This window comes from Perognathus longimembris, chromosome 1 (genome assembly GCF_023159225.1).
Source record: "Perognathus longimembris pacificus isolate PPM17 chromosome 1, ASM2315922v1, whole genome shotgun sequence".
Lineage (NCBI taxonomy): Eukaryota > Metazoa > Chordata > Mammalia > Rodentia > Heteromyidae > Perognathus > Perognathus longimembris.
In genome coordinates, this window is record NC_063161.1 from 154,037,357 (window position 1) to 154,064,093 (window position 26,737).

At 51.1% G+C, this 26,737-nt stretch overlaps 2 protein-coding genes across 3 annotated transcripts in view; one reads left to right on the forward strand and one right to left on the reverse strand.

Annotated features, from left to right (window-relative positions):
• Window positions 1-1,043: 1,043 nt before the first annotated feature.
• Arpc5l (actin related protein 2/3 complex subunit 5 like) lies at window positions 1,044-9,652 on the forward strand. Its single transcript, XM_048342556.1, has 4 exons — window positions 1,044-1,280; window positions 5,161-5,233; window positions 7,263-7,439; window positions 8,831-9,652. Exons 1-4 carry the CDS (start codon window positions 1,129-1,131, stop codon window positions 8,891-8,893), a joined length of 465 nt encoding a protein of 154 aa, XP_048198513.1. The 5' UTR covers window positions 1,044-1,128; the 3' UTR covers window positions 8,894-9,652.
• Window positions 9,653-10,371: 719 nt separating this feature from the next.
• The window catches only part of Golga1 (golgin A1), a 48,607-nt gene continuing 32,241 nt past the window's right edge, over window positions 10,372-26,737 (reverse strand). The window contains exons 14-23 of one of the 2 annotated variants that reach the window (XM_048342532.1): window positions 26,266-26,415; window positions 24,241-24,336; window positions 19,182-19,271; window positions 18,690-18,792; window positions 18,485-18,609; window positions 18,044-18,187; window positions 14,266-14,325; window positions 13,671-13,841; window positions 13,297-13,383; window positions 10,372-12,451 (exon numbers count right to left, since the gene is read on the reverse strand). In XM_048342532.1, coding sequence (XP_048198489.1) covers window positions 12,371-12,451; window positions 13,297-13,383; window positions 13,671-13,841; window positions 14,266-14,325; window positions 18,044-18,187; window positions 18,485-18,609; window positions 18,690-18,792; window positions 19,182-19,271; window positions 24,241-24,336; window positions 26,266-26,415 — 1,107 coding nt within the window. In that variant the 3' untranslated portion in view covers window positions 10,372-12,370. Of the gene's footprint in view, window positions 12,452-13,296; window positions 13,384-13,670; window positions 13,842-14,265; window positions 14,326-18,043; window positions 18,191-18,478; window positions 18,610-18,689; window positions 18,793-19,181; window positions 19,272-24,240; window positions 24,337-26,265; window positions 26,416-26,737 lie in introns of both variants that reach the window. The other variant, XM_048342523.1, reaches the window with a different exon arrangement.

A 26,737-nucleotide genomic window follows, 5' to 3' on the forward strand; every position in this document is an offset into this window, starting at 1 on the left:
CAATTGCAGAGTTTTGACTATGCAAAACCCGACATCACTTTAAGCACATATTTACCACTACAGGGAGGCTGTATATCAACCAAGGTTAGGTTGCATCAACATTTGGCAATTTCCTTTTTTTAATCACAAGTATCCAAAGCAATAAATCCTCTGTAACATTTTCCACTACTGAATTTTACTAACAAGAATATTATCACAAGAAAATGTAATGGGAATCTCATCCTATTTGAAAAGACCCATTTAGGCCTAAAGCTAAGGTCAAAGTTCAATTAAGTCCTCCAGAGTCTAACTAATCCCAGCATCCCAGTCACCAGGGCTAACCACCTCCGAGCGATCCTGACAATTCTTCTAAGATAAACCTCTCCAGTCACCCAGGCTGCTCAGCGTCAAGCGCTTTGCCTGGCTCTTCAGGCCAGTACGGTGGCTACAAACATCCTCTCCCCGTCCCCCACCCAGCAGGTCTCCACACCCTCAAGTTAAAAGGCCTACAGCGTTTTGTCAGCCCTTGGCTGCACTTCAAACGTCTTTCAAGTCTGCTATTTAACCACAGGGTCACTTCTATCACCAAGGCACAGACAACCCCTGTGCAGTGTGGTGCTCGCTGTTCAAGGCTCCACGGCTCAGGCCTCCCTCTCACGTCGCAGCCCAGGGTTGTAGGACCTTCTCAGGCCTTCTCTTGGGGTCCCAGGGTCCACTCTGTCCGGGTCAGGCTCAACCAGAGGGCCCCCTGCTGGACCAGGGGCTCCTCCGAGGCAGGAGAGAGTTGGAGAAAGAGGTTAGTTATGGCGTATTCGGTGCCAGGCCTGCTCAGCTCGCCACACGGCGGGAGACACGCTCCTTAGGAAGACTACATACAACACGCGCGGACAGACAGACAGCCGCACTCACGCTCCAGTTCTCCGCCCCTCCCTCCTGGGCCCGCCCCCAGCTTCCGGTTCCGGCGCGCACCGGAAGTGAGTGGGCGGCGGCTGCGCGCGGAGGAGGTGCCGGGTCGCCGCTTCCCGCCCCCGAGCCGGAGCCCGAGCCGGAGCCGGAGCCGGAGCCGGAGCCCGGGCCGGTACTGTGAACTGAGCGGAGCCGAGGCCGAGCGCGGAGCGGAGCCGGCTGAGCGGGCGCCGAGCTCCCGCCATGGCCCGGAACACGCTGTCCTCGCGCTTCCGCCGAGTGGACATCGATGAGTTTGACGAGAACAAATTCGTGGACGAGCAGGAGGAGGCGGCGGCGGCGGCGGCGGGCGAGCCGGGCCCGGACCCCAGCGAGGTGGACGGACTCCTGCGGCAATATCCTTCCCGGCGCGGCGCACGGCCCTCGCCTCCCCTTCGGACCGGGACTCCCCCTGGGCCTTTCCTTCCCACCCACCTTGCTTCCTCTGGCCCGGTGTCCTCTTTCCCCGCGGGCCGGTGGCCCTGCCGCCTTCTGACCCGCCGCTCCCCGGGCTTTGTCCTCTCAGTCCTGGGCTCCCGGCGTCTTCCTCCTCGGGAGTGCGGTTCCCCTAGGCCTCCGGACCCCGGGGCCCCGGCTCTCCCCGGGCGACCCAGCCAGCCTCTCACCTCCCCATCCCCCTCGTCTCCTTCTCCTTGCAGACCATAGGGCCATCACCGGGCGGCTTTCGGGAGGGGCTGAGGTGAGCCGCCACCGAGTAATTGATCGGCCCGGGTGGCCGGGGGTGGGGCTGGGGGCGCACAGTCCTCCTGGGCCGCCCCACTGGCTGTCTTGGGCCCGATTACCTTAGAACTTGAAAAATGGGTGGCCGACTGCGGGGAAGAAAAAAACAGAGAGGGGTGTGTGTGTGTGTGTGTGTGTGTGTGTGTGTTGGCGAAGGCCAGCTTGGGATCTGACTCCTGAGTCAGCTAAAACCACCTTTCCTCACCCATTCTCTTCTGAGCACTTTGGACTTGGATGGTGTCAGCCACACTCAACAAGTGAGTTGTGGCTCCCCCAGTAACCTCCTGGTGCGGGAAGCAGTGGGAAAAACTAGTCGTTTAGAGCTAAGAAAAGCCTTACAATGTAAAGTGAAGTATAAAAGTAGAGCCCCAAGACTGGAAATGACTTCCTGTGGCCACAGAAAATAGACACGTAGAACAGAAGAATAAAAATAGAGGTGATTGTCCCAAGCCCCTGTGGTCCCCTAGCAGTTTGAGCAAAGGAAACTGTATTACTCTCGCAGGAAGACTTTTTCTTTATTCAAATGGTGACGGGAAGTGTGTACCCCTCCCCCGCACTTGCCAGGGCAGGGTTGGAGGCTCCTGCTGTATATAAATCAGGTTCTGGGTGTTTAATGGGTTGACTCAGCTTGGGAAATCAGGCCCACTGCTTTTGGGAGGAGTCTTGCCCTGCTTCTCCAATATGCCTTTAAAACAAAAGCCTTCTGACTGTTCTGGAATGTATTTTCAAAGGTGAAGGTGCACACTTGTCTATCCTGCCCCATCCAGATTCCCCTCTTAGCATGAGAAGAGGTTATGAGAAGCCCCCCCCCCCCCAAAGGAAGGTTGGTTTTCTAGTTTGGTGCATGCCTGGCTCCAGGCATTTAGTGCTGAGCAGGCTCTCCAGGGTCAGGTCTTTAGCCTAGAACTGTTAGTTCACAAATGAAGAGGCCAAGGCCTGGTCAGCTGCTGCCTTGGTTGTGCTGTTGCTGGGACTTGTGGTTGAAGGTCAAGTCTCCACAAGCCCCCAGCCCTTCACTGGTTCCTTGAGGCAGCTCAGCGCTGGCTGAGGGAATGGTAGTTTTTCCCTCTTGGTGTCACAAACCTTGTTACCATGGGAAGTATACCTCTTAGGTTGGGGAAAGAGTTTAACAGATGAGGACAGAAATCCAGGCAAATGTGGGACCCAAAGTAGGCAGGAGGATGGAACTGTTTGTATTCCTAACATGTTGAATGTTGATCCTATATCAGAGCATTGTGTTTCACTGTGGAGAGTCCGGAAGTTGAGGTCAAGGAGGCTGGGACTGGGGCCTGCCTTAGGCCTATGCTGGGAAGCTTGTCACCCAAGTGGAGAGGCAGCTCGTGAGCTACCAGTCCTCACAGACCGACTCTCCCCTGCACCAGCTGTGTGACTTAGCATGGGTCACATGCCCTCCCCAGTCTCATGTCCTCTGCCTCACCGGCCTCAGCAGATCCGAAGCGAATGTCCTGGGCACACTCTGGGTCTGGAGTATTGCAGCAGAAGGGATTGTAGAAAGAGCTCAGCTTTGAGGCCAGTTGGACAGCCTAATTTTTCAGCCTTGAGCAGGTAAATGCCCTTCGCAGAGCCTCTGAAATGGAGAAAGCAGTCCTTGTTACACAGAGTTTTTGGAGGGAGATAATGAGTGAAAGAGCCTGACCTAGAAACTGAGACCCAGTGGTGATTCTGGGTACCCTAGTTCCTTTTCTTAGTGAAGCAGCCACAACAGGGGTTTCCCGTGATCTTGCACGCATACACACACACACACACACACACACACACACACACACACAATCTCCCTGGAACCTTGGCAGTATTTGGAAACATTGTGATTGTCACAATTTGGAATGCTACTGGATGTGTGGAGAGGCTAGGGATGCCGGGGAGCATACTGCATGGTTCACACTAGACCTCATCAAAGAATCATCTGGCCCAAAGTGTCTATAGTTGTGGTTGAGAATGGTCCAGAGGAGATGGGAGCTGGGCAGGGTCCCCCAGACTCACACCCTCTTCTCTGAAAGGACCTTAAAGCTGGCTGGGTATGTAGGTCAGCTTCTTAGAGGAGATGTGATTCCAGGGACACCCCCTTCTGTTCCTAGATCTTGCCCACCTGGGCTGTGGTGCTTGTTTGCCACCTAGAGCAGCAGCTTTTTGCCTTGCAGGTTAGCTGTGTCTTTGCAGTTGCCTTCCCATTCTGTGGACGAGCATGCTTGCTGGTGGTGTTCATTTGTAGCGAGGTTCCTCTTAAGCCTCAGCGACCTTGCCTTTTGCTTTGGAGACACCACATTAGAAAAGGACTTATGAGGAAGAGGTTATCAGTGGCTCGCATCAAGGCTGGCCCTTGCTTGGGGAAGAGGAATTTCAAAGCGGAAAGGTGGAGGGGGAGGCTGCCTTTCCTTGTTAAGGTGGATGAGAGCCACGCAAGGAGCTGGGGAACAGGGCTGGCTGCTGCTTAGCTGTGGTGTAGACAGTTTGGCCAAGATTGGGAGCACGCAGTGGGGAAGCTGGGAGTTGGGCTTTGCTCCAGAGACCCTGTCTGCCCACGTGGGTATTGCTGCCCGAACAGGAGTAAAGGCCTGATTGGGCAGAGCCATTCCTTGTTCTATTTTTGAAGCTTTTTGGCTGAAGCCAGTGTTTCACACGAGGAAATGAAAGTTGGCTGATGTAATTCAGTTTAAAATAGGTGTCACCTTTGGGGACCTAACCCACATTGTAATTTTATTTCGTGTGCTGGGTGTCTAGAACACAGGGGGAAAATGTGTTAGGACTAAAACTATGGTGTGGAGGTAGGGGAGCAGAGACTGGCTTATTTTATTGGGGAAAGGTTCTAGTAACTGTTGGGACCTGGTTGACCTAGACAAGGATTTTTTGGGGGAGGGGAAGGGGGTGTATGAGTCATAGGGCTTAAACTCAGGGCGCTGTCCCTGAGCTTTTGTGCACAAGGATAGCACTCTGCCACTTTGAGCCATAGCACCACTTCTGGTTTCCTGGGGTTCATTGGAGGCAAGAGTTCTCAGATCTCAGACTCCTGAGTAGCTAGGATTACAGGCGTCAGCCATCAGTGCCTGGCCAACCGGGTGGATTTTAACACGCCTTGACTTCCTTAGTTTGATAAGCACTAGGTGAAGAGTGAAACCTGTTTGTGCCTTCCTTTTTTGCTTTGTAGAATGAAAGGATGGAAATGGCTTCCAGTCCACCTGCCTGGTTGCTCTGAGGGTCCCACGGGGCAGGCAGTGTGCCCAGCATCAAGCAGGTGTGAGGGCGATGAGCCAGACTTACCACAGATTCCCCTTGAGGGGGCTGTTCCTTAGAAGTGATCCCCACCTGCCCCCGTGGCTTCGAAGAAATACAGGATAAAACCAGGCGATGCCTCCCACAGGGGCTGTCACTGGACAGGGGCTTGTTTGGAGATCCCTGAGGAGCCGTTTTTGAAGTGAGGTCATTACAGAAAGCATGGACACACTTGAACTTAGCCCTCCTTAACTGCCCGCGATGCACAGGGGACATGCTTCGGGCATTCCACGCGGCCTTGCGGAACTCTCCAGTCAACACCAAGAATCAAGCCGTGAAGGTAAAGTGATCGCTCAGGCAGCTCAGGCCCGGGACTGGTTGTCTTTCTCTTCGTGCTCGTTGGGGTGTGGGCGGTTTGCTTCATCCTCCGTAGTGGGCGTGAGGTGGCACTGGAGTGCTGCCAGCAAAGCCCTTGGCACTTCCAGATGTTGACGTCCTCTGGCGTGCCATTGAATCGGTGTTGTGTCTATGCCGCCGAGGGTAGATCTTGGGGCCGTCAGCATGCTACACCGCGTTCTACCTCTATGCTCCATCCCAGTGCCGGAGCTGCCAGTGCTTATTACAAAAGCTTCCCAAAGAAATACTCACTTGTGCCCAGGGCCTGGTGGGGTGACAGACAAGTCAGCGGACGAGCACCACCGCAGATTAGCTGGCTAGTGGGGCCTTTATCACTTTAACACTTCCGTGGACTGCTGAGTAGGCTTTGTCTGCAGGAGGACTTTAGGTACTTTTTGGATTTCCTCTTTTTTTTTAATTTAAATTTTTATTATTTTTTAAATAGGGGTAATTTAGTGATGATACCATGTACACTTAATATTAAAAGATCTGTAAGTACCACAAGAAATGGGCCTATATTTTAAGTGGCTTTTTTTTTTTTTAAATCAATGTCAGATTGTGTTTTCTTTTGCAGTACAGAGTTTGAGCTCAGTGCCTTTTGTTTGCTGGGCTGGTGCTCCTTCACTTGAGCCCCCTCTCCCGCCCTGTTTTTGCTGGTTATTTTGGAGATAGATTCTAGTGGACATTTCTGCTTCGGCTGGTATTGAATGATTCTTCAGATCTCAGTTTACTGAGTAGGATTACAGTGTGAACCATTCATGCCTGGCAGTTTCACAATTTTTGGGTTTCCTGTCTTTAAGAACTAGGTGAAAAATGAAATTATTCTTATTTTTTGTGCCAGTCTTGGGTCTTGAAGTCAAGGCCTGGGCGCTATCCCTCAGCTCTTGGGGCTCAAGGCTAGCATTGTACTACTTGAGCCATAGCACTACTTCAGTTTTTGAGTGGTTAATTGGAGATAAGAGTCTCACTGGGACTTTTCTGCCCAGGCTGGCTTTGAACCACAATCCTCAGATCTCAGCTCCCTGAGTAGATAAGATTACAAGTGTGAGCCACTAGTGCCTAGCTTGTTCCTGCGTTCTTTTCACTCACAAGACTAGCACTTTGCCACAGCTCCACTTCTGGCCTTTTGAGTGATTAATGTAAATAAGAGCCTCATGGACTTTACTGCCCGGGCTAGCTTTGGACTGAGACCCTCAGATTTTAGCCTCCCGAGTAGCTAAGATTACAGGTGTGAGCCTCCATGCTCACTAAGATGAAATTATTCTTACTGCATGACCCAAACTGGAAATCTTGGTCCAGAAAGAGGGGCTTTCCTCCAGCTGGGATTTAGCATCTTACAAAGGTGGGAGGGCATTGCTCCTTTACCAGGGGGTATGAATGCTTTGGTCAACTGCAAGTCTAGTAAAGGCACCTCATCAGCTACTGGCTAGTGTCATCAAAAAAGAAAATGAAGCCAGGCACCATTGGCTCATGCCACTACTCAGGAGTCTGAGATCTGAAGATTACAGTTCAAAGTCAGCCCAGGTAGGAAAGGCAGTGAGCAGCTAAGAAGCAAAAGCAGCAGAAAGCTGGAAGTAGACTGGTGGCTTAAGTGGTAGAATGCTAGCCCTGAACAACAACAAAAAAATCTCAGCCCAGGTCTCAAGTTCAAGCCCCAAGACTAGGCTTAGGCTGGAGGTACAGCTCAGAGGTGAGCACTTGCCTTGGAAGCCTGAGGCCCTGGGTTCCATCTCCACAACCACAAAAAAGAAAAACTGATCTTGGTCCCAGTAAACTACTCATTCCTTCCAAAGTAAGTGCAACACCTTATTAACATAAATGAGAGAAACTGAGGTATTTTAGCCCACTTGTTTTCTGTCTTCCTTAGATGAACTAGCAGTCGCACACTTTCTGGTGACTTCTGTCCATCTGGTGTGGTACTTGGAGTACACGCGGAGACAAAGTGGGCTCACCCCCTCTTCTTTCCTCTGTAGGAACGAGCCCAGGGCGTGGTGCTGAAAGTGCTCACAAACTTTAAGAGCAGCGAAATCGAGCAGGCTGTGCAGTCACTGGACAGAAATGGGGTTGACTTGTTAATGAAGTACATTTATAAAGGGTTCGAGAAGCCCACAGAAAATAGCAGTGCCGTGTTACTCCAGTGGCACGAAAAGGTATGTAACATGGCCCCGGCGGGCCAGCTTTCCCAGGACAGATGTGGGACGGTGTGTCGGGCCCGTGCGTGTGCCGGGCTCAGCTGTTCACTCGTCTCCCTGGGAGCGGCCGGAGGGATCTGCTTCCTAACCCCGCTGCCCTTGCTTTCCAGCCGTGGATTTAGGCCCAGTAGGAGAGTCCCCTTGTGCAGGCCGGGGCAGGGGCCTGGTGAGGTGGGGCCAGTTGCGGGCTGGGCCCTCAGCTGCCAAGGGGGAGGAGGCCGGAGCTGCGGGTCAGTGGCTCACACCTGTGTTATCCTAGCTGCTTGGGCGGTTAAGATTTGAAACCAGCCCAGGCAGCAAAGTCCATTCATTAACCAGCAAAATGCTAGGCTGGGGGCTTGGCTTGCCTACTAGAGCACCAGCTGTAAGCCAGAGAGCTGAGCTCAAGCCCCTGTGCCGGCCAGAAAAGTAGGAAAGAAAAGAAATAAGTTGTATCCTCCCTTTGGAACTAAGGGCTTCCTGCTCTGGGCTCACCCCGACGCACTAGAAGGGACAGACCCTTTGAGGTGTCCACGCAAAGCAGAAAAGGCTGATGCCCTCACTTTGGGAGTCCAAGAGCACAGCCATGTAGCCAGGTGCCAGCGGCTCCTGCCTGCTCAGGAGGCTGAGATGGGAGTATTGGGGTTTGTAGCCAGACCAATCTGGAAAGTGTTTGAGAGAAAAAAAAAAAGCTGGAAGTGGAGCTGTGGCCCAAGTGGTAGAGTGAAAATGCCAACCAAAGGTGCGAGGCCTTGAGTTCAAGCGCACACACACACCCCCAAGGCCATGTATTAATGTGTGTGCCGCTGTGCTCCCCCTTGTCCCTCACCTTCTGTAGCACTTGAGTGCAGGTGTCCAGCATTTAAGGGACCAGGATGGGACTTAACATACCATCTGCCCTTCCCAAGGAGCTCAGCCTTGAGCTTTTCAAGCACCGAGGCCTCTTGCATGCGAGGCAAATGCTTTCGCACCGAGCTCCCCAGCTCAGTGTGTGGGTAGCGCTGGTGGAGCAGTTGGGCCACCCCCCTCCCCCCCCATCTCCCCAGTGGTGTGCCCGGGGTGGCCAGCCAGCTCTCAGGGCTGGCATGCGTTCCCGTGCCTAGGCTCGTGCTGACAAGTGGGAAGCATGTATCTTGCTCAGGGAAGCTTGGGCTGGGCCGTGTGCTGGAAGACAGTGGCCATAATTGGGACCCCCGGCTCCGGGATGGGGCCTCCTTTCCTAGAAGGTGGTCTGCACTGGAGATGACTTTCTCCCGAGTCTGGCATGGTAGGATTTAGGTGCTAGAATGTGTGCCATTTCCCAGGCAGGTCAAGACCCCTGTTCCAGGCCAGCTAGGTCTCACCTGACGTTTCCTTTTCCTGCCCCACAGGCCTTAGCAGTAGGAGGCCTGGGCTCCATTATAAGAGTTCTTACAGCAAGAAAGACTGTTTAACAAAAAGACTCATGTTACCTTGAGAAGAATTTTGGATGCCCAGGCTGGTGAAGAAGGGATTGACAATGAACTTACCTTCCTAGGAACTCCCAACGAAATATTTCAGGACACATATCTGCGGACATGTATTTTATTTTCAAGGTGGAGGGAGAAGTTGTCTTACTGTTTCCTAAATCCTTGCAGGATCTGAGTCTCTGCCTTTGTCTACCAAGTACTGCAGAAGTGCCGTGGACTGGCTGGTGACTGGCCGGCGCCAGTCAGGGGCGCCTGTGTGCACTGCCTGTTTAACGTGGGGAGGGGTGATTTGGGCAGGTGCAGATCCAAGGGCTGTGGTGAAAGGGAGCCTGTTTTGTTTTTGTTTGTTTTGTTTTCCTTTCTGAAGTGGAAAAACCCTGAGTTTGTACAGACATCCTGTCTTCGCAGAGAAGGCTTCTCGGGCTCATTGTAAAGTGCCTGCTGCATCAATAAAGCTCTTGGCTCATTAGTATGTACATTGCGGTGTGTTTCCTGTATGTAAGCAAGCGGTAACCAATGGGATGGTAATGAATGAGTTGGACTGTTCTGGGTGGCTGTCCCTGGGGAGTGAGCAGGGCACTCCACAGGCCTCTTGCCTCGTCAGTACTGGAGCTTTGGCCACAGTGCTGCTGGCTGCTGCAAGAGGCATTTTGCTGAATAACTATTTATTGTTTCTTACTCTTGATTTGTATGTAATTTTGGAGCTTATTTAATTTAATAAAGTGTCAAACATTTAATAAGTGACCAAGGCTTTAAAAGTCTTCCATTTGTGTGGCTGCACTGGGAGTTTTGAGGGTGGGCCCCAGCTGCGCATGGTCACCATCTGCTGCTGGCTCAGCAGTGTTGCCGACCAGTTTCCTGTCATGAGCAGATCACCAGAACCAGGTAGCAGTCAGCCAGTGGCCAGGCCAGCAAAGCTTTGTCCCCTGGAACTACCACTGGTGAGTCCCTTCAAAGCCGCTCTGCACATACAGTTGTAGCTGATATTCTTGAACAGTGAGGTCCTCGTTCATATTCCTGAGGTCCTTCTAGTCACAAGGCCCCTCCAGCTCCTCAGAGCCCCCGCATTCTCAGGAGGGAGGACTAGGCTGGTTGGCTTCAGAGGATCACATGCTCAGCCACACAAAGCCAGTCTGGGGAGGCTCCTTCTGAAAGACCATCAGATGTAGCCCTTGTATTGAGCATTAGATTGAATATTCCCCAAGTACTGACCAGAGTACCAACCATCCCCTCAAGTAAAGCCTACTCCACAGGCTGGGAATGTGGCTTAGCAGTAGAGTGCTTGCCTAGCATGCATGAAGCCCTGGGTTCGATTCCTCAGCACCACATAAACACAAAAAGCCTGAAGTGGTGCTGTGGCACAGAAGCCTGGGACAGTGCTCAAAAAGGCCCCAAGTCCAAGCCCCAGGACTGGCAAAAAAAAAACCAAAATAAAAATCCACAGAAACAACCCATTCTAGTTGCATCTGAATTGAATAGCTTTAATCAAAAAGTGTATTGCACCACAAATGTTCTACAGCAGTTTTTAGATAATACAGTCCCTATTTACAACATTGGGAGTGATATCAAGATCCAATGCTCATATAAAGGGTTATATATACTGTCTATCACAGGAAACTTTATACAAGTAAAAGTGCATTCAATCACTTGGAATATTTACTCCACTCTTCCTCTTAAAGCTGAAGGAAATTCAACATGCAGGAAAGCCTAGCCAGAGGGCTGTCCCTAAATAAGTGACTACCCAACAGGCCCCATCATACCTCACTCACTGTTTCAACAGGGGAAGCCGCTGACGTGGGACAGGCTTCCACAGTGCGGTAGCTACTGCTGGCTAGCCATGGACTAACCGTTCCTCATGGGGAAAAGGAGGAACTTTTGCTTGGTACAGAAGCTAGTGCTTCCTCAAAGTCAGGACAACGGGACTCCAACTTTGCTTCCCAATAGATGGGAAGTGGGATTCTCAAGGGACAGACTTCTGCAAGGAAGCCGCGTGTGGAGGTAGGTAGTGGGCGGAGCCTGAGGTGGGTGATGCTATCCTGGCTTGGTACTTCTGGAAGTACAGGCAAATGCAAATAAATACCCGGGTTTCTCTGGGATGTATTTTATGGGTACATGTGTATAGGCCTTAATTGTTTCACAACTGAGAAACAACTTTACATAGTTAGCTGATAATAAATTTAGGAGGTCCAGTTATTCAGTTTTTAATTTACTAATGAAAGTTTCATCAGAAAGTAAATCAATAGGATGTTTCCCTTTAGATTCGGAACAAGTGTAATAAGGAACACAAGTGTTGATCACTCTAGCCAGAAGCCTGTGGGGCTATCAAGTTTGCAGCCGGCTGAGGCTGGGTATGAATGTAGTGTCATGTTAAATTCTGGGGGTGGGGAGGGAGAGTGGCTCCACACAAGGCAGACGGGGGAAGAACAGACATGCTGCTTCCACGAACGTCAGCAGGCTGTCCCTAAGAGAAAGTGATTAGCATTTGCTGAGAATGAGGAGGAGAGCAAGTGAAACCCCACCCCTGCTGCAGACAGCAGATGGCACACAAGACCAGCAACATGACGCAGGGATGGGGATATAGCTTCCTCTCGCTCCATTTTCCTTTAAGGACAGTTACATGGATTTTATAATGCAGAAGACCTGTTTATAAGAGTGACGAATTTTAGCTATAAAAATAGTTTTAAATGGTTTACCAGCAACCTATCGGGACAAGTACATTCATTTAAAAGGCAATTGAGTGTATTTGGTGCTATACTTAGGATCTTTTTGTCGCTAGTTTTCCTAAGTAAGATGGAGATGCCACAGAAGCTGCAGATCCGTGAAGCCGCCCAGGTCCCGGCACTCCAAACACGCACACTTCTCAGGGCCTTGGTTTGGACAATGATGTTTTCTTGAGAAGGGTGAAAAGGCTGCTAACTCGTCTGAACCCAAGCATGCTAGAAGGAGACCCTTTTTTCCTTCCTTTTTTGAGTCTTAACTACGTTAGCACAGGCTGGGGAACTTGGGATCTGGCCTCGGCCTCCTGAGTGCTCGGGTTGCCGGCGTGCTCCACCGCATCCACCGAGCTGATTCCTGCGAAGGCTGTCTTCCCCTCCTCACCTCACCGCTACATGATCAGTCACGCGTCGCCTGACAGGCTCCTGCTTCGGCTTTAAGTGCTAATGTTAAAAAGGGAAGAGGACTCAGGCACAGGCCAGAGCTGGGGTACTGGCAGCACTGGAATCTGGGTAGTGCCTGGACCTTCCAGTTGGGTGACCAAAATGTCATAGGATCAGTTTCCTCCTGAGGTTCCTATCAGCTTACAGGGGGGCGGGCCTCTAAGTCTTGTAAACAATGTTTGGGGGCTTGTACAAAATACTGCAGATACAGTGATTAAAAACCCACCCAGACTGGTGTGTTAGTGTTCTTTTCACAGAAAAAGTGTCAACCTATGGAGCTGCATCCTTGGGTGGGTGATTCCTTCTAGGACCATGGTATCCGAGGGCTGGAGATGGATGGCCGGATGCTGCCTTTGGGAGCTGGTTTGGACCCAAACCAGGACATCTGCATAGGAAAGGGAAAGGGGTCCAAGATGAGCAAAGGAAGCAGAGCAGCCCCTCCCCTCCTGCCTGGAGTAGCCAGGCGTCCTTCCGGATGGGCTGGGAGGGCAATGAAGCGGGCTCCCGTCTGTAGGTCTGAGGAACCCAGCTTAGACTTACGGGAAAGATGTGAGAGAAAGAAACTAAGTTGATGAGAACAACTTAGTGGTACTGTGGGCAACTTTTTCTTTTCTTTCTTTGGTACTGGTCCTGGGACTTGAACTCAGGGCCTGGGTGCTACCCCTGAGCTTTTTTGCTCAAGGTTAAAGTTCTCTCACGAGTTACAGCTCCATTTCAGGCTTTTTTGGTGGTTAACTGGAGCTAAGAGTCTTAGACTTTCCTACCTGGACTGCCTTCGAACTACGATCCTCAGGCCTTAGCTTCTTGAGTAGCTAGGATTACAGGCACACACCACCAGAACCTGGCTCTAATACATATGATACAAAGGTACATGCAGGTACCTTTGAAATGTGGGGGTGTTTTTGGCAGTGCTAGGGATTAAACCAGGCCACCGCTAGGGCAGTGCTCTACCACTGAGTTACACCCTCATCACAGAAACAAATGCAATTTAAAAACATTCAGTCTAGGTACTAGACTATTCAGGGGCTGTTGAGAAGGGAAATCAATAACAATGCTTCGAGAAATCAGAAGTCTGTTGGTGGACATTTGAGCACAAAGGATACCCTTCAAACTGTCAAGTTCACCATTCCAAAGCAACTAAGTCGCTAATGCAGATGTGGCTGGCCGGTTGCCGGGATGGATGCCTGACCTGGTGGTTTGGCAGAAGGCACTGCAGAGCTGGGAACCCACCTTATACTCCAGAGTTTCTTTGAGCATGTTCTCTTCCTCTTGTGAAAAGTTCAGCAACACGGACACAGCTTTTATAAGATGAAAAGCCTGAAACAAAGTAAGTTTTGCTACCGGGGCTCTGGGCTCCATGGCGGCGTTTCTCCTTTGCCGGGGTCAGCGCATGGAGCCTTGCAGGGTCTGAGGGCGGGGACTCGGTCTCTCCCCGCTGCTCTCCCGCAGGACGCAGCAGTGGTGGGTTTGCTCCCCGGGATTCCTCAGCACCTGAGCCGCACTCCTCTCCCCCCGTGGCCCTGCTGGGTCAGGGCAAGGCTGGGGGGACCAGCGGCCAGGGGGTTCGGGGAGGAAGTGCGCAAGGCAGCCTGGCTGCCGCTCACCTCAGACTCGCGACAGGACATGAACTTCAGGACAACATGCTTCAGGTACTCGAAGTTGATCTCGCGGGCGTCTGTCAGGTCGGCGTTATTTGTGACAGAGGGAGCCATGTGTGGCATCTCAGGGCCTGGCTTCTCCCGGACTTCAAAAAGCTCATTGTCAGGTCTGATTTTCTGAAAATCAATAGAAAGGGCTGCGCTGAATGGGTCCCTGTGGTCCCCCCTTCTCCTCTGCACTGGGGCAGGGGTAGAAGGTGTCCCCGAGGAGGAGGGCTCCGCACCTCCAGGTCGGGCTGGCAGCGAGAGGAGAGGTCACCCTTCCTTAGCTGTGTGCAGGCCGCGGGCAGCCAGGACAGAGGTGCGGCGCTTGTCCAGGTAAGGCCGGCCCCTGCATTCATGGCTCCAGGTCCTGCATGCTCACCCTGACCCCTGCACTGCCGTCCAGAGCCAGCCTGCCTGCCCGCGAGGGTGCGAGTCCAGAGAAGGGCCAGGCCCACCCCGACCGAAGGAAGCACAGGGCCCGGGAGGCCCAGCCAGCCAGGGAGGGAGGGGAGCCCTGGGGCTGAGTCCCAGGGTGAACACCGATGTGGGGACTCACCAGCTCCTTCTGCAGAGTCTTCTTGAGTTCCAGCATCCTCTGCTGCATCTGCCTGAGGGCCTGAGACAAACCCCACCCAAAGACGATATTAGAGGTGCGCCCTCTTCTGAGAGCCGCCCAAGGCTGCGGGGCCCTGGGTGCCTGCAGCAGAGTGGCCTGTGCTCAGGGGTCCCATGGGTGGACCTGTTTCCTGGGCCTGCCCTCTGCCATGCATTGGGCTGCAGGACCCCGCTGTGCGGGCCCTGGGGTCTGCTTCCCACGGTGGAGCCCTGGGGCAGCTCTGCCCGGGCATCTGGAATTCTACTGCATGCTAGGATCCCCAAGGAAGACATGCAGGGTTCTCGTCGCCACCGCTCTCCTGAGCGCCTACATAATTTTTGTCCCCAGTACTGGAGGTCTGGCCTAAGGAAAGCATGTTAAATAAAAAATGTCCCCTAGGAGAATAAGGTAGTGTAGACTGAAATACATTGTAAGCTTGTAGAAAATAATACAATTCTCCCCCATGTATAACTAATGGAAGCATTTTTTTTTCCTGCCAGTCCTGGGGCTTGAACTCAAGGCTAGCGCTCTACCACTTGAGCCACAGTGCCATTTCTGGCGTTTTCTGTTTAGTGGTACTGAGGAATTGAACCCAGGGCTTCATGCATGCTAGGGAAGCACTACCACGAAGCCATATGGAAGCTTTTTTTTTTTTTTTTTAATGTCTGGGGACTGGGAATGTGGCTTAGTGGTAGAGTGCTTGCCTAGCATGCAATGAAGCCCTGCGTTCAATTCCTTGGTACCACATAGACTAAAAAGCCAGAAGTGGCGCTGTGGCTCAAGCACTAAATAAAGTGTTAGCCTTGAGCAAAAAGGAAGCTAAGGGACAGTGCCCAGGCCCAAGTTCAAGCCCCAGGACTGGCCAAAAAAACCCCAAAAAGGGGCTGGGGATATAGCCTAGTGGCAAGAGTGCCTGCCTCGGATACATGAGGCCCTAGGTTCGATTCCCCAGCACCACATATACAGAAAACGGCCAGAAGCGGCGCTGTGGCTCAAGTGGCAGAGTGCTAGCCTTGAGCGGGAAGAAGCCAGGGACAGTGCTCAGGCCCTGAGTCCAAGGCCCAGGACTGGCAAAAAAAAAAAACCCAAAAAGTCTAGCTACTTGTAGGAGGCTCATGCCTTTAATTCTAGTTACTCAGGAGGCTAAGACTTAGTCTTGGTTGAGGCCAGTTCAGGCAGATAGGCCCATCTCCAAAGCTGGGCTGGATCATGGCTCAAACAGAGACCAGCCACACAAACAAGCACAGGGCCTCAAGTTCAAACCCTTCTTGGCACAGGAAAAAGAATACAAAGTTTCACAACTGTAATACAGCAATTGAGGACTTTCACTTCTAGTCAATGTCTCTACTCTTGTGTGGATATGTTAGAATTCTGAATACTTCTTTTTACTTAGCCTGTTTTTAGCTTTCCCAAGAGTAACTTTTCCAGGCCTGGGCACTGTCTCTTGAGTTTCTTTTTGCTCAAGGCTAGCACTCTACCATTTGAGCCACAGCGCCCCTTCCGGCCTTTTCTGTTTATGTAGTGCTGAGGAATCGAACCCAGGGCTTCATGCATGCAAGGTAAGCACTCTACCACTTGGCCACATTCCCAGCCCCATAGTAACCTTTACTAGAACAGCAACTCTAGGGGCCGCCCTGGGTCTGTGGGGCTGAGTTTCCATCTGCATTTTCTGTGGGGCTGAGGTGAGAGCCAGAGCCTGGTGCATGGCAGGTGGGCACTGCCAGTGGTTTCCATCTTGAAACAAGAGGGGAAGGAGTTTTGTTTCCTCGGGAAGCTGCCTGCCTCAGTTTCTCCTGGGAGATGATTGCTGAAAGCCATTGAAGGGCCTCCACTCCTTTCTTGGGAAGTGTTTTTAATTTGGACTCTTGGGTGACAGTGAGGCTGAACATTCCTCCGAAAAGCACAATCGCTATCTTATCTTAAGGTACTGTTTTTTACTTGATCATCAATGCATGCAGTAATTGTACAGATACTATCATAGGGATAGAGAAAGTGACTTAAAAAACAAAGACAGGTTTACTGAAAGTTTGGAGGCTGAGACAGGCATTGGCACTGCAATGGCAACCTTGGGAAGCAGAGAAAAGCCGCGGACTTGGTGCCCAAGGCTGCAGGGAGGCAAAGGATTTGCATCGGGGCTGGGTGCGGGCAACCCCCGGTGCCACAGTGATTGCTGGCTCAGACAGCAACAGGGGCTGGGCAGCAGGGGAGTTCCAGATGCCTTTGGGACACTCATGTGGAGGAAGACACAGGTGCTGAAGCGAGGAGAGCGAGAGATCACAGGGAGGGAAGAGGCTGAGGAGGGGGGTCTGGTGGGGTGGGAGGAACACAGCCCCTCCCAGGACAGGAGAGGAGCCCACAGGGAACTGCCAAGGGGGCGAGGGGGCTCAGCCAGGTGTGGTACCGGCTCTTAGGAGAGGAACTATCTTCTGGACTTGCAATGTGGGTGCCACTGATGGCCTAACAAGATGTCATCTCTGGGGAGAGGTGTGAGGCAGAAATGGCAGTTTGGAGAGGGGGATGAGTCCACATCATGGCGGACCTGGAGCGGGTGAGTGATGGAACAGTGAACAGGATCCAGGAGGGAGAGCACAGCGCTGGTTGGCTCTCCAGGAGGTAGAGCAGTGGATGGCAGCACCAGCAGGGGGACAGGAATTCCAGAGGAGAGCAGAGGCTGAGTGGGGGCCCTCCCGGCCCTGTGCAGCCGGGGACAGTGGTCTCAGGCTCTGGCCGTGGCTTTAACCAGAGCTAGGACTTGGCCAGGACAGAGGAGGGAGAGGGACAGGAGCGCTGAGTGTGAGCAAGGCCGCAGAAACCAGAACACATGCTAGCACCTGTGCAGATAACCTACGGTTAGTGGGGACGGACGTGCAACATACAGCAGGTTGTGCAAGACACACCCAAAGTCACCAGTGGGCAAAACTCAACTCTGGCACTGGGGACTGCACATTCAGGTAGTGAAAGCAGAGAGAAGTTCAGGACAGCCACGTCCCTAGGTCAGGTTCCGAGGGAACCAGAGGGGCCTGAGGGGCGTGGCTAATGGGATACTGGTGATGTTCTGATTTGTCACATGTGTTTGTTTGATGTTCATTGATTGAGCCACACATTTGTTTTGCATACTTTACTATGTGTATTTTACATCTTACAGTAAGAAATTAAATGGGGTGGGGTGGGGAGATGAACGCCTTTACCTTTGTTTCTTTCAACTTTAGTAAAGCAGGGCAGAGTGGAAAGGGGGAATGGAGACCCTCTTCAACAGGCCTGGCACACAGGGGTAGGCGCAGAGAGGCTCTGACCCTTTGTTAAATATGTGCTCTTGTCCCCAGCACAGCCAAGCCAACACACTAGGCACACAGACTCATTAAGAGCCAGGATGAATGAAAGGACTTGGCTTGCAGGTGCAGAGGAAAGCATGATGGAATTATGACATTTCTTTATATTTCTTTATGCCCCCCAAACTGCATTGCCCCTTGGGTTCATAACCAGTGAGGCCATGTCCAGACGCCTGGCTAGACACGGCAGAGGGGCAGGAAGCCGGGGGGCGGGGGCTGCTATTCAGGCCCTGGCGCTGGCCTGGGGCCAGGGGGAGGAAGGCACAAGAAAGGCAGGGTGAAGCCCTTTGGAGAGCGAGGTAAAATTCCCAGGGGGTTGGGCACAGCAGAGCCCTCTGAGAGGAGTGCATTCCTTCATGTCCAAGGGCTGGACACAGACAGACAGACAGACAGACAAAGGACAGCCTCACCTTATTTTTCTCTATAAGTTGCTGTTCTAAGTCTTGCTTTTCCTTCTGCAGCTGCCCTAGATCCATGGCCCCAACCTCGCCATTTGGTGTTCCTTCTGTGGCCGGAAGCTGGTACACGGGATCATGTGTGGCTTTTGAGGTAACCTGCAGAGTGGTGGCAGCAAGTTGAGAGCTGGGACAGGTAAGGTGGAAGTTAAGCCACGAGTGGGTGAGGAAAAGGCCATGCATAGTCCCATAGGTGTGGCCTGATAAGGCAGCAGGCAAATGAACTATGCGATCTCCTCCAGTGCTTTCCAGGTGGACGGCGCGAGCCCACATACCGGAGGTGTGATGAGTGCACAGGCCTTGGGCCTTGTCAGCACCCCGGCCGACAGGGAGAGGAAGCGGGACAGCGAATGCAAAGGGCAAGTGCCCGTGTCCGCTGCAGCACAGACGACTTACGAGCAGCTCCTGGCCGTGCAGATGGGGCGGCTCCTCCTGTGTGGCGGCCTCCTGGGTCCGAGAGCTCCTCAGCTCCTCCAGCTCACACTGCAGCTGATGCAGCTGGCGCAGGGCAGCGTCATGGCCTGCAGTGGCGAGGGGTGTGCGGAATGAGCCACGGGCCACACGTGGGCCTGTCTTGAGTGGCTGGCTGGGGGCAGCTCACCTATCTGCAGGTGGTGCACCTCCTGCTCCCTCTGGAGAAGTGCGTCGGCCTTCTCCCGCAGACCCCGCTCCTTTTCGTCCACGGTGGTGCTCAGCGCAGCAGCCTGGGAGGGAAGCTCAGTGTGAGATGGGCTGGCAGCAGGCCTCTCCCCCAGGAGCCCCACTTCCCACTCCTCAGTGTCCCCGTGGGGCTCTCCCCTCATCCACAGCCTGCGGGACTGCTCCCACAAGCTCCACATCTACTCTCCCTCTACTCTTCTTGGTTCAGGCTCCCCTCACCCTCACAGAGCTCTGGGCCAGTGGGCAGTGATGCCCTGCCTCCCCGAATCAGGACAAGGCATCCTGGGGTGTCGCTTTCTCCCAGTGTCCTCGAGGCCACAGGTTATTGCCCAGCTCAATGGATCTCCAGACATGCAGCCGCCCTGTGCTGGATGGATGCGTGCCACCCAGGACTGCGGCGGGGCCTGGGGCTTTGGTTGGCCCAGGAGCCCACCTGTTGCCGGAACTCCTCCCTCTGCTTCTGCACCTCCTCCAGGGCTTGAGCCATGGCCACACTCACCAGCTCTCGCTGGCTCCACTCTTCCTACAATTCGGAAAACAGGAAGATGAACCCCGAAGTTTGGATGTTTCCTTCCTTCCTTCCCCCTTCCCCCCTTTCTTTTTGGCCAATACTATGCACTGGAACTTGACCTCATGCTCTCAGCTTTCTGGCTCATAATTGGTGCTCTGTCACTTGAGCCCCGCTTCTAGTTCTGGCTTTTTACTAGTAAACTGGAAATAATGGTCGCTTTGAATGTCTGCCTGCGCTGGCTTCAAGCTTCTGTCTTTAGATCCTTGGCCTCCTGAGTAGGTAGGTAGATATGGGGGTTTAGACAGTTTTGACAGCACTGAGGTCTGAATTCAGGGATGGGAGCTTTCTTTCTAGGCAAGCATTCTACTACTTGAGCCATACCCTGAATCCTTTTTTGCTTTAGTTATCCCTTTAGGTAGGGTTTTACCTCTTTGCTACCCTGGGAAGATCATCCTCCAGTCTATGCCTCCAGTGCAGCTGGGACCAGAGATATAAACCACAACACCTCACTTTGTTGGGTGAAATGAGGGTTTCACTAAGTTTTTGCATGGGTTGGCCTCAAATTGCGATCCTTCCCACCACCGCCATCTGAGTAGCTGGCATTACAGGCATGTAACCATGCTTGACCAGAATATATATTCTTTTTTTTTTTTTTTTTTGCCAATCCTGGGGCTTGAACTCAGGGCCTGAGCACTGTCCCTGGCTTCTTTTTGCTCAAGGCTAGCACTCTGCCACTTGAGCCACAGCGCCGCCTGTGGCTTTTTCTACATATGTGGTACTGAGGAATCGAACCCAGGGCTTCATATATACAAGGCAGGGCAGCTACCACTAGGCCATATTCCCAGCCCAGAATATATATTCTTTACAAGTGTAATGAGATCGTTCCCAAGATAAGACTATAGGATGTGTAATAAAACAGGCCAGAAGAGTATCAAAGGACTAAAATCATTCAGAGCATTACCTGCCAAAACATCCAAAAAATTCCCCAAACATTCAGAAAGAAGCTATCTGATTAAGTTGCCTGCATGTGCTAGGTTTTCAGTTACTACCTCTTAGCCTGTGGCCATTCTTCTATCTTTTGCTCCAAATTGCTGGGCCTCAAACTCTGTAAACTACATTTCTGCTGCTCTAGCTGCCTCTCCCTTATTTTCTGCCAATAGGGGAGCCCCAGGGAGGCTGGGAGGCACGAGGCCGAACACTCTTGCTCCTGACTTGTAATTCATTGGGCAGCCTCCTTCCTCAGACAGTGGTTTCTGCCTGGAACAGCAGCTGTAGCACATTGCAGTTTGCCCAACACTTGCTGCTGTGCCACCCATAACATGCCCAGCGCCAGCTGTGCAGCATTTGCTCAGAGGTATGAGTGCCAAGTTGGTGACTTCACTTTGAGGATTGCAAGCTGCTCCTGTAGTTGCTACCTTCATGCTATCTTTTTGTTTGATAATGGGGCTTGAACTTGGGGCCTGGGTGCTATCCCTGAGCTCTTTGGCTCAAGGATAGTGTTCTGCCACTTTGAGCCACAGTGTCACTTCCGGCTTTTGAGTGGTTCATTGGAGATAAGAGTCTCACAGGAACTTTTCTACTCAGGCTGGCTTTGAACCACAATCTTCAGATCTCAGCCTCCTGAGTAGCTAGGTTTATAGGCCTGAGCTACTGGCGCCCAGCCCAACAGTGATTCTTGCAGAATGTGAATTAGGGAATATACTCACCATTAGGGAAGGTAACTGAAGGACTGACCCCCTGCCCAGTTTTCCCAGGCCCATACAGGCAGCAGGCAAAACCCCAGGAATGCATGGACCTGCTTTGATGTGCAGGCAGGGCAATTCACCTATGTGCAGCTGTAAATAGCCCATTGTGGGCCCAACCAAAACCCCCCCAACTTCCTAGACCTCAGGGCTTTTTCATTAACCTCTGCCACCTTGCACAGACCCCATATAAGCCGGATCCCAAATTCACCCCCTTACATAGTCTACGAGCTCGCTGGAAGGCTGTGTCTCTCGGTAACTGCAAAAAGTGAACATTTGGAGGCTAGGCATGGTTGTGCAACTACTTGTTGTTCCAACTACTTAGGAGACAGTGATAGGAAGACTGAGGCCTGGCTGTGCTACCTTTTAACTGTCATAATCAGTTTAAAAGGTCATTAGAGGGGCTGGGAATATGGCCTAGTGGTAGAGTGCTCGCCTCGTATACATGAAGCCATGGGTTCGATTCCTCAGCAGCACATATATAGATAAAAACCAGAACTGGGGCTGAGGATATGGCCTAGTGGCAAGAGTGCTTGCCTCCTATACATGAGGCCCTTGGTTCAATTCCCCAGCACCACATATACAGAAAATGGCCAGAAGGGGTGCTGTGGCTCAAGTGGCAGAGTGCTAGCCTTGAGCAAAAAGAAGCCAGGGACAGTGCTCAGGCCCTGAGTCCAAGCCCCAGGACTGGCAAAAAAACAACAACAACAACAAAAAAAAAACAAACCAGAACTGGCGCTGTGGCTCAAGTGGTAGAGTGCTAGCCTTGAGCAAAAAGAAGCCAGGGGGCTGGGGATATAGCCTAGTGGCAAGAGTGCCTGCCTCGGATACACGAGGCCCTAGGTTCGATTCCCCAGCACCACATATACAGAAAACGGCCAGAAGCGGCGCTGTGGCTCAAGTGGCAGAGTGCTAGCCTTGAGCAGGAAGAAGCCGGGGACAGTGCTCAGGCCCTGAGTCCAAGGCCCACGACTGGCCAAAAAAAAAAAAAAAAAGAAGCCAGGGACAGTGCTCAGGCCCTAAGTCCACGCTCTAGGACTGGCAACCAAAACAAAACAAATAAACAGAAGATTAAAAAAAAAAGGTAATTAGAATACATCTTCTCACTCATGTACCTGGCATGGCTCCTGTCTCCTAACTGGGCACGCACACACACTGTGGGTCACTTTCCATTTCTTCCAGGGTCTGTGTATCCATTTTCTTTAGCTACTACCACAAGTTGCTATGAACTTGCTGGCTTGACACAAAAGGAGTTAGTCCTCCTCCAGCAGAGGCTGGAAGCATGAATGGAGCTCCTCTGGGCTACAGAAACACTCGAATGTCTGTGGTCCAGAACCATTCTCTATCTTTCAAGGGATCAGGACCTTCACTTGTGACTTCTGTGGAAAGCCTGTCTCTGCTTCCATCTCACAAAGATTTTTGTCATTATTTGAGGTCCACCCAGATAATCTAGCATGAACCCTCAAGATCTTCATCTTCAATTCCATCTATAGAGTTCCCTTGGCCATAAAAGGTGAGGGAGTATCATTGGGGGTCATTACTCAGCCCATTACAATTTGACAAGTTATATCGTCCTATGATTTAGCATTGCATAAGGTTTTTGTTGTTGTTGTTTTTGTCTATTGTGGGGCTTGAATTCTGGGCCTGGGAGCTGTCCCTGAGCACTACAGCTCAAAGCTAGCACTCTATACCACTTGAGCCATGGTGCCATTTCCAGTATTCTGGTGGTTTACTGAAGTCTCATGGACTTTCCTGTCCAGGCTGGCTCTGAACCTTGATCCTCAGATCTTAGCCTCCTGAGTAGCTAGGATTACAGATGTGAGCCATTGGAGCCCTGCTCATAATTTTTTGTTTTTTTTAGGGAATGGGGTCTCATTATATAGCTCAGGCTGGATTTGAACTCTTCATTCCCCAGCCTCAGCTTCCTGAATACTGTAACTATAGGCAGATAGCAGCATCATACCCAACCTTACATAACTTTCAAAATATGTTGACAGTATAAAGTTGCTTACAGTTCTGTTCCTTTCTCTTGTTGTTGTTGGTCTTGGGGCTTTAACTCAGGGCCTGGGCACTGTCCCTGAGCTCTTTTGCTCAAGGAGAGCATTCTACCAGTGTGAACCACAGAGCCACTTTGTTTTCTGGTGGCTAATTGGAGATAAGACTCTCATGGACTTTCCTGCTTGGGCTGGCTTCAAACTGTAATTCTCAGATCTTAGCCTCCTGAGTAGCTACTCTATGTACTTAGTTGCTGCAGTGGTTCTCTGGGCACATAAAATTTTTCCCTCATGCCAGGCCTTTTGCCTAAGCAAAGGCATGCTCACTAAAAGCTTATGACATGTAGGCACTGAGCTACAGCTGTTCTCAGAGAATATCTGTGCCAGCGGATTTACAAATGATGGTGGCAGGACCACGCTAAGAGAAGACTCAATGATCCATCCTCAAGGGGGCTGTGAAGGGGCTGGGGGAGGCTGAGAAGAAAGTGGCTACACAGTTGTGTCTAGGGATTGTTATATAGGTAGGATATGATTAAAGTATCTTACACAGCAGGATAAGGTAAGAACCCAGTAGATTACTTTTTTCTGTACAAGGTTCCTGATACAAATAAAAGTCTTTACACCCTTTTATAGTCTTGCTTTACTCATCCCAGATGAAAACAAACAAGCCAAAAGGGTGTTCTAACAGGTTAATATTTAGACAGCAGTTGATAATGACACAGAGAAGAAAGAGCTGGGCCTCTGAAATGGGAAGACATACCAGACTAGCACTGCATCTAACTAGGTTTGGCTCCTAGACAGATTACTTCAACTCAGAACCCAAATGATATTGCCAATGTGCATCACTTCACATCTGGATTCCTGAGAGGACTTGCTAAAGTGAAGCCTTCTAGAGGATGCCTAACAGAAATACTCAACAACTGCTAGTTCCTCTAGCCAACTGGAAGTACAGGAATTTCACTTAGCTGCTCCAAGTACACTTTATTAAATATAAAAGATGCAAATTTTGGGGCTGGGAATATGGCTTAGCGGTAGAGTGCTCACCTTGCATGCATGAAGCCCTGGGATCGATTCCTCAGCACCACATAAACAGAAAAAGCTGAAGTGGCTCAAGTGGTAGAGTGGTAGAGTGCTAGCCTTGAGCAAGAAGAAGCCAGAGAGCCCTGAGTCCAAGCTCCAGGACTGGCAAAAAATAAAACAAAAAGATGCAAATTTTCTGAAACTTTGATTCTATTAGATAAATACCTTTAGCTTATTCAGTTCAAATTGGTGATGTTGCAAAGAGCGTTCATATTCATTTTTGCTTTCTTTCAGGGCAGCATTTTCTTGCTCCAGCTCTTTCTGCAAGTTGAGAACACATATTCAAAAAGAAGGTCTTAACTACTGTACTTTTCCAGGTCAAAGGCCAATGTCTTTTACCTGGCATCTTTAAAATGCCCCCCCTTTTTTTTGGTCACTGCAGGGGTAGGAGAAAGAACAAGGTGGGCACACAAATGGAGGGAGGAAGGGTGTGCAAATATACTCATTATGGTCAGTGTACATTATGTAAAAATTGAACTATAAAACTTGAGGGTAGGGATGAGAAGGGGAAAAAGAGGAGAAGGATGAAGGGGTGACATTGATCAATCTGCATTGTGCTGATAACCTGGCTTATGCAGTTATAACATCTTTGTACAACTACTTAACAATAAGAAGAAGAAATAAAGGTTCTAAGACACTGTGGTTGGTTGGCTGTGGCGCTTGAACTCAGGACCTGGACTCTATCCCTGAGCTTTTTTGCTCAAGGCTAGTGCTCTACCACTTTGAGCCACAGTGCCAAAGTTGTCAGGGGGTAGCCAGAAATAAGAATCTCACAGACTTTTCTGCCCTGGCTGACTCTGAACCATAATCCTCAGATCTCAGCATCCTGAGTAGCTAGGGTTATAGGTGTGAGCCACTGGTGCCTGGCTTGGAAATACACAATTTATAATGGGGATGGAACATGACCTAGCTTAGGAATTTAAGAAAACTTCTAAGATAGCTGGGTGGTAGTGGCTCACTCCTGTAATCCTAGGTACTCAGGAGGCTGAGATCTGCGGATCACAGTTCAAAGCCAGCCTGGGCAGAAAAGTTCCCTTGAGACTCTTACCTCCCATTAACCACTCAAAAACCAGAAGGGGAGCTGTAACTCAAAGAGGTGCAAGTCTTGAGCTAAAACAGGCCCAGGGACAGCACCCAGGCCCTGGGTTCAAACCCCAGGACCAGCAAAACAACAACAACAACAAACAACAAACAAAAAACAAAAAACAACAACTTCCAACGGGAAGTAGCATCTAGAGAATTTGATGTTAGTTTTCAAAATAGTAAGTGTGCATTAGACATGAAGAGCATTAGAAGGGGGAGCATGAATGAAGGATCTGAGGCAGGAAGGATGTAGTTCTCTTAAAAATTCAACAGCGTACAATATAGTATATAGAGCATATATGAATATATAAATCAAATACAAGGCTTTTTCCACACAGAAAAAAAAAAAGGAGGTTGGGGTAGGGAAGGGAATTCTGAAAAACTCTGGGGCCAAGAGTATAGCTCAGTAACAGAGTACTTGCCTAGAATGTGTGAGGCTCCGAGTTCCATCCCTAACTACACATAAATAGATACACAAATGCCAGGTGTGGTGGTGGTGGTGCATGCCCTAAAATTCCCAGCTCTTAGGAGAGTATGTCTCAACAGAACCAATAGAAACAAGCATCTCACCAAGAGGAATGCCATTTCTCATGACCATGGGGCAGGGAGAGGGAACACGGAACAGGAGAAGTCAGCGGGAGGAAGAATCATCAGAAAGCACTAGGAAGGCCGTTAGAGACGCAAGGAAAAGGAAAACCCATGAGCTTTAGGTTTCTATAAAAAGTAACTTATCGGGGCTGGGGATATAGCCTAGCGGCAAGAGTGCCTGCCTCGGATACACGAGGCCCTAGGTTCGATTCCCCAGCACCACATATACAGAAAACGGCCAGAAGCGGCGCTGTGGCTCAAGTGGCAAAGTGCTAGCCTTGAGCGGGAAGAAGCCAGGGACAGTGCTCAGGCCCTGAGTCCAAGGCCCAGGACTGGCAAAAAAAAAAAAAAAAAAAAAAAAAAGTAACTTATCACATCTAGTCTCATGAGCAGGTTACCTGTATAAAGTGCTTCTCTAGCTCAGAAGGGCATTGTGCTACCCCCATCAAGTGCAGGGAAAATTAAGATGGGGCCAGGGAATGTGCTCCTGCTCACTCCCCCACCCCCTTCTCCACTCACCATCCCATGCTCTGCAGCAGTGCGGTCTGCTGCCCGAACCTGCTCCAGGGCGGTGAGCTGGGCCTCCAGGGAATGGGTGCGCTCCCTGTACTGCTGCTCTAGGGTGAGGACCTGCTGCTGCACAAAGCTGCTCTCTTGCTTTGCGGTGGCCTGCAGGAAGACCAGACGACAGTGAAGCATGAGGACAGTGGTTTCAGAGATAGCTCTGATTCTGGCCATCTGAGGCCCAAAGATGGAGTCCAACAGAGAGCGAATCAGCTCTCCTTCCTGAGTCCTCTGCCATGGTGTGCTGAGGAGCCACTGCTGTTGCACCTGATCTGTCCTGGGAGATACAGTCTGGAATTGGTCTTAACCCATTGCTGCTCAGTTAAGGTGTCCATGGAGCAGCTCTCAGACATTTAGCTGTGAGGCCCTCCCCAGATGGCAGAATATAGTGCTTAAAAAGAAAGGCTCTGCATGAGAAAGGAAGATA

Bases quoted from the DNA above. Each gene is read 5' to 3' on its own strand.
- Arpc5l (XM_048342556.1), top strand. From the start codon at position 1,129: ATGGCCCGGAACACGCTGTCCTCGCGCTTCCGCCGAGTGGACATCGAT. The intron at 5,234-7,262 runs GTAAAGTGATCG...TTTCCTCTGTAG, and splicing joins CCAAGAATCAAGCCGTGAAG to GAACGAGCCCAGGGCGTGGT. The intron at 7,440-8,830 runs GTATGTAACATG...CCTGCCCCACAG, and splicing joins TACTCCAGTGGCACGAAAAG to GCCTTAGCAGTAGGAGGCCT.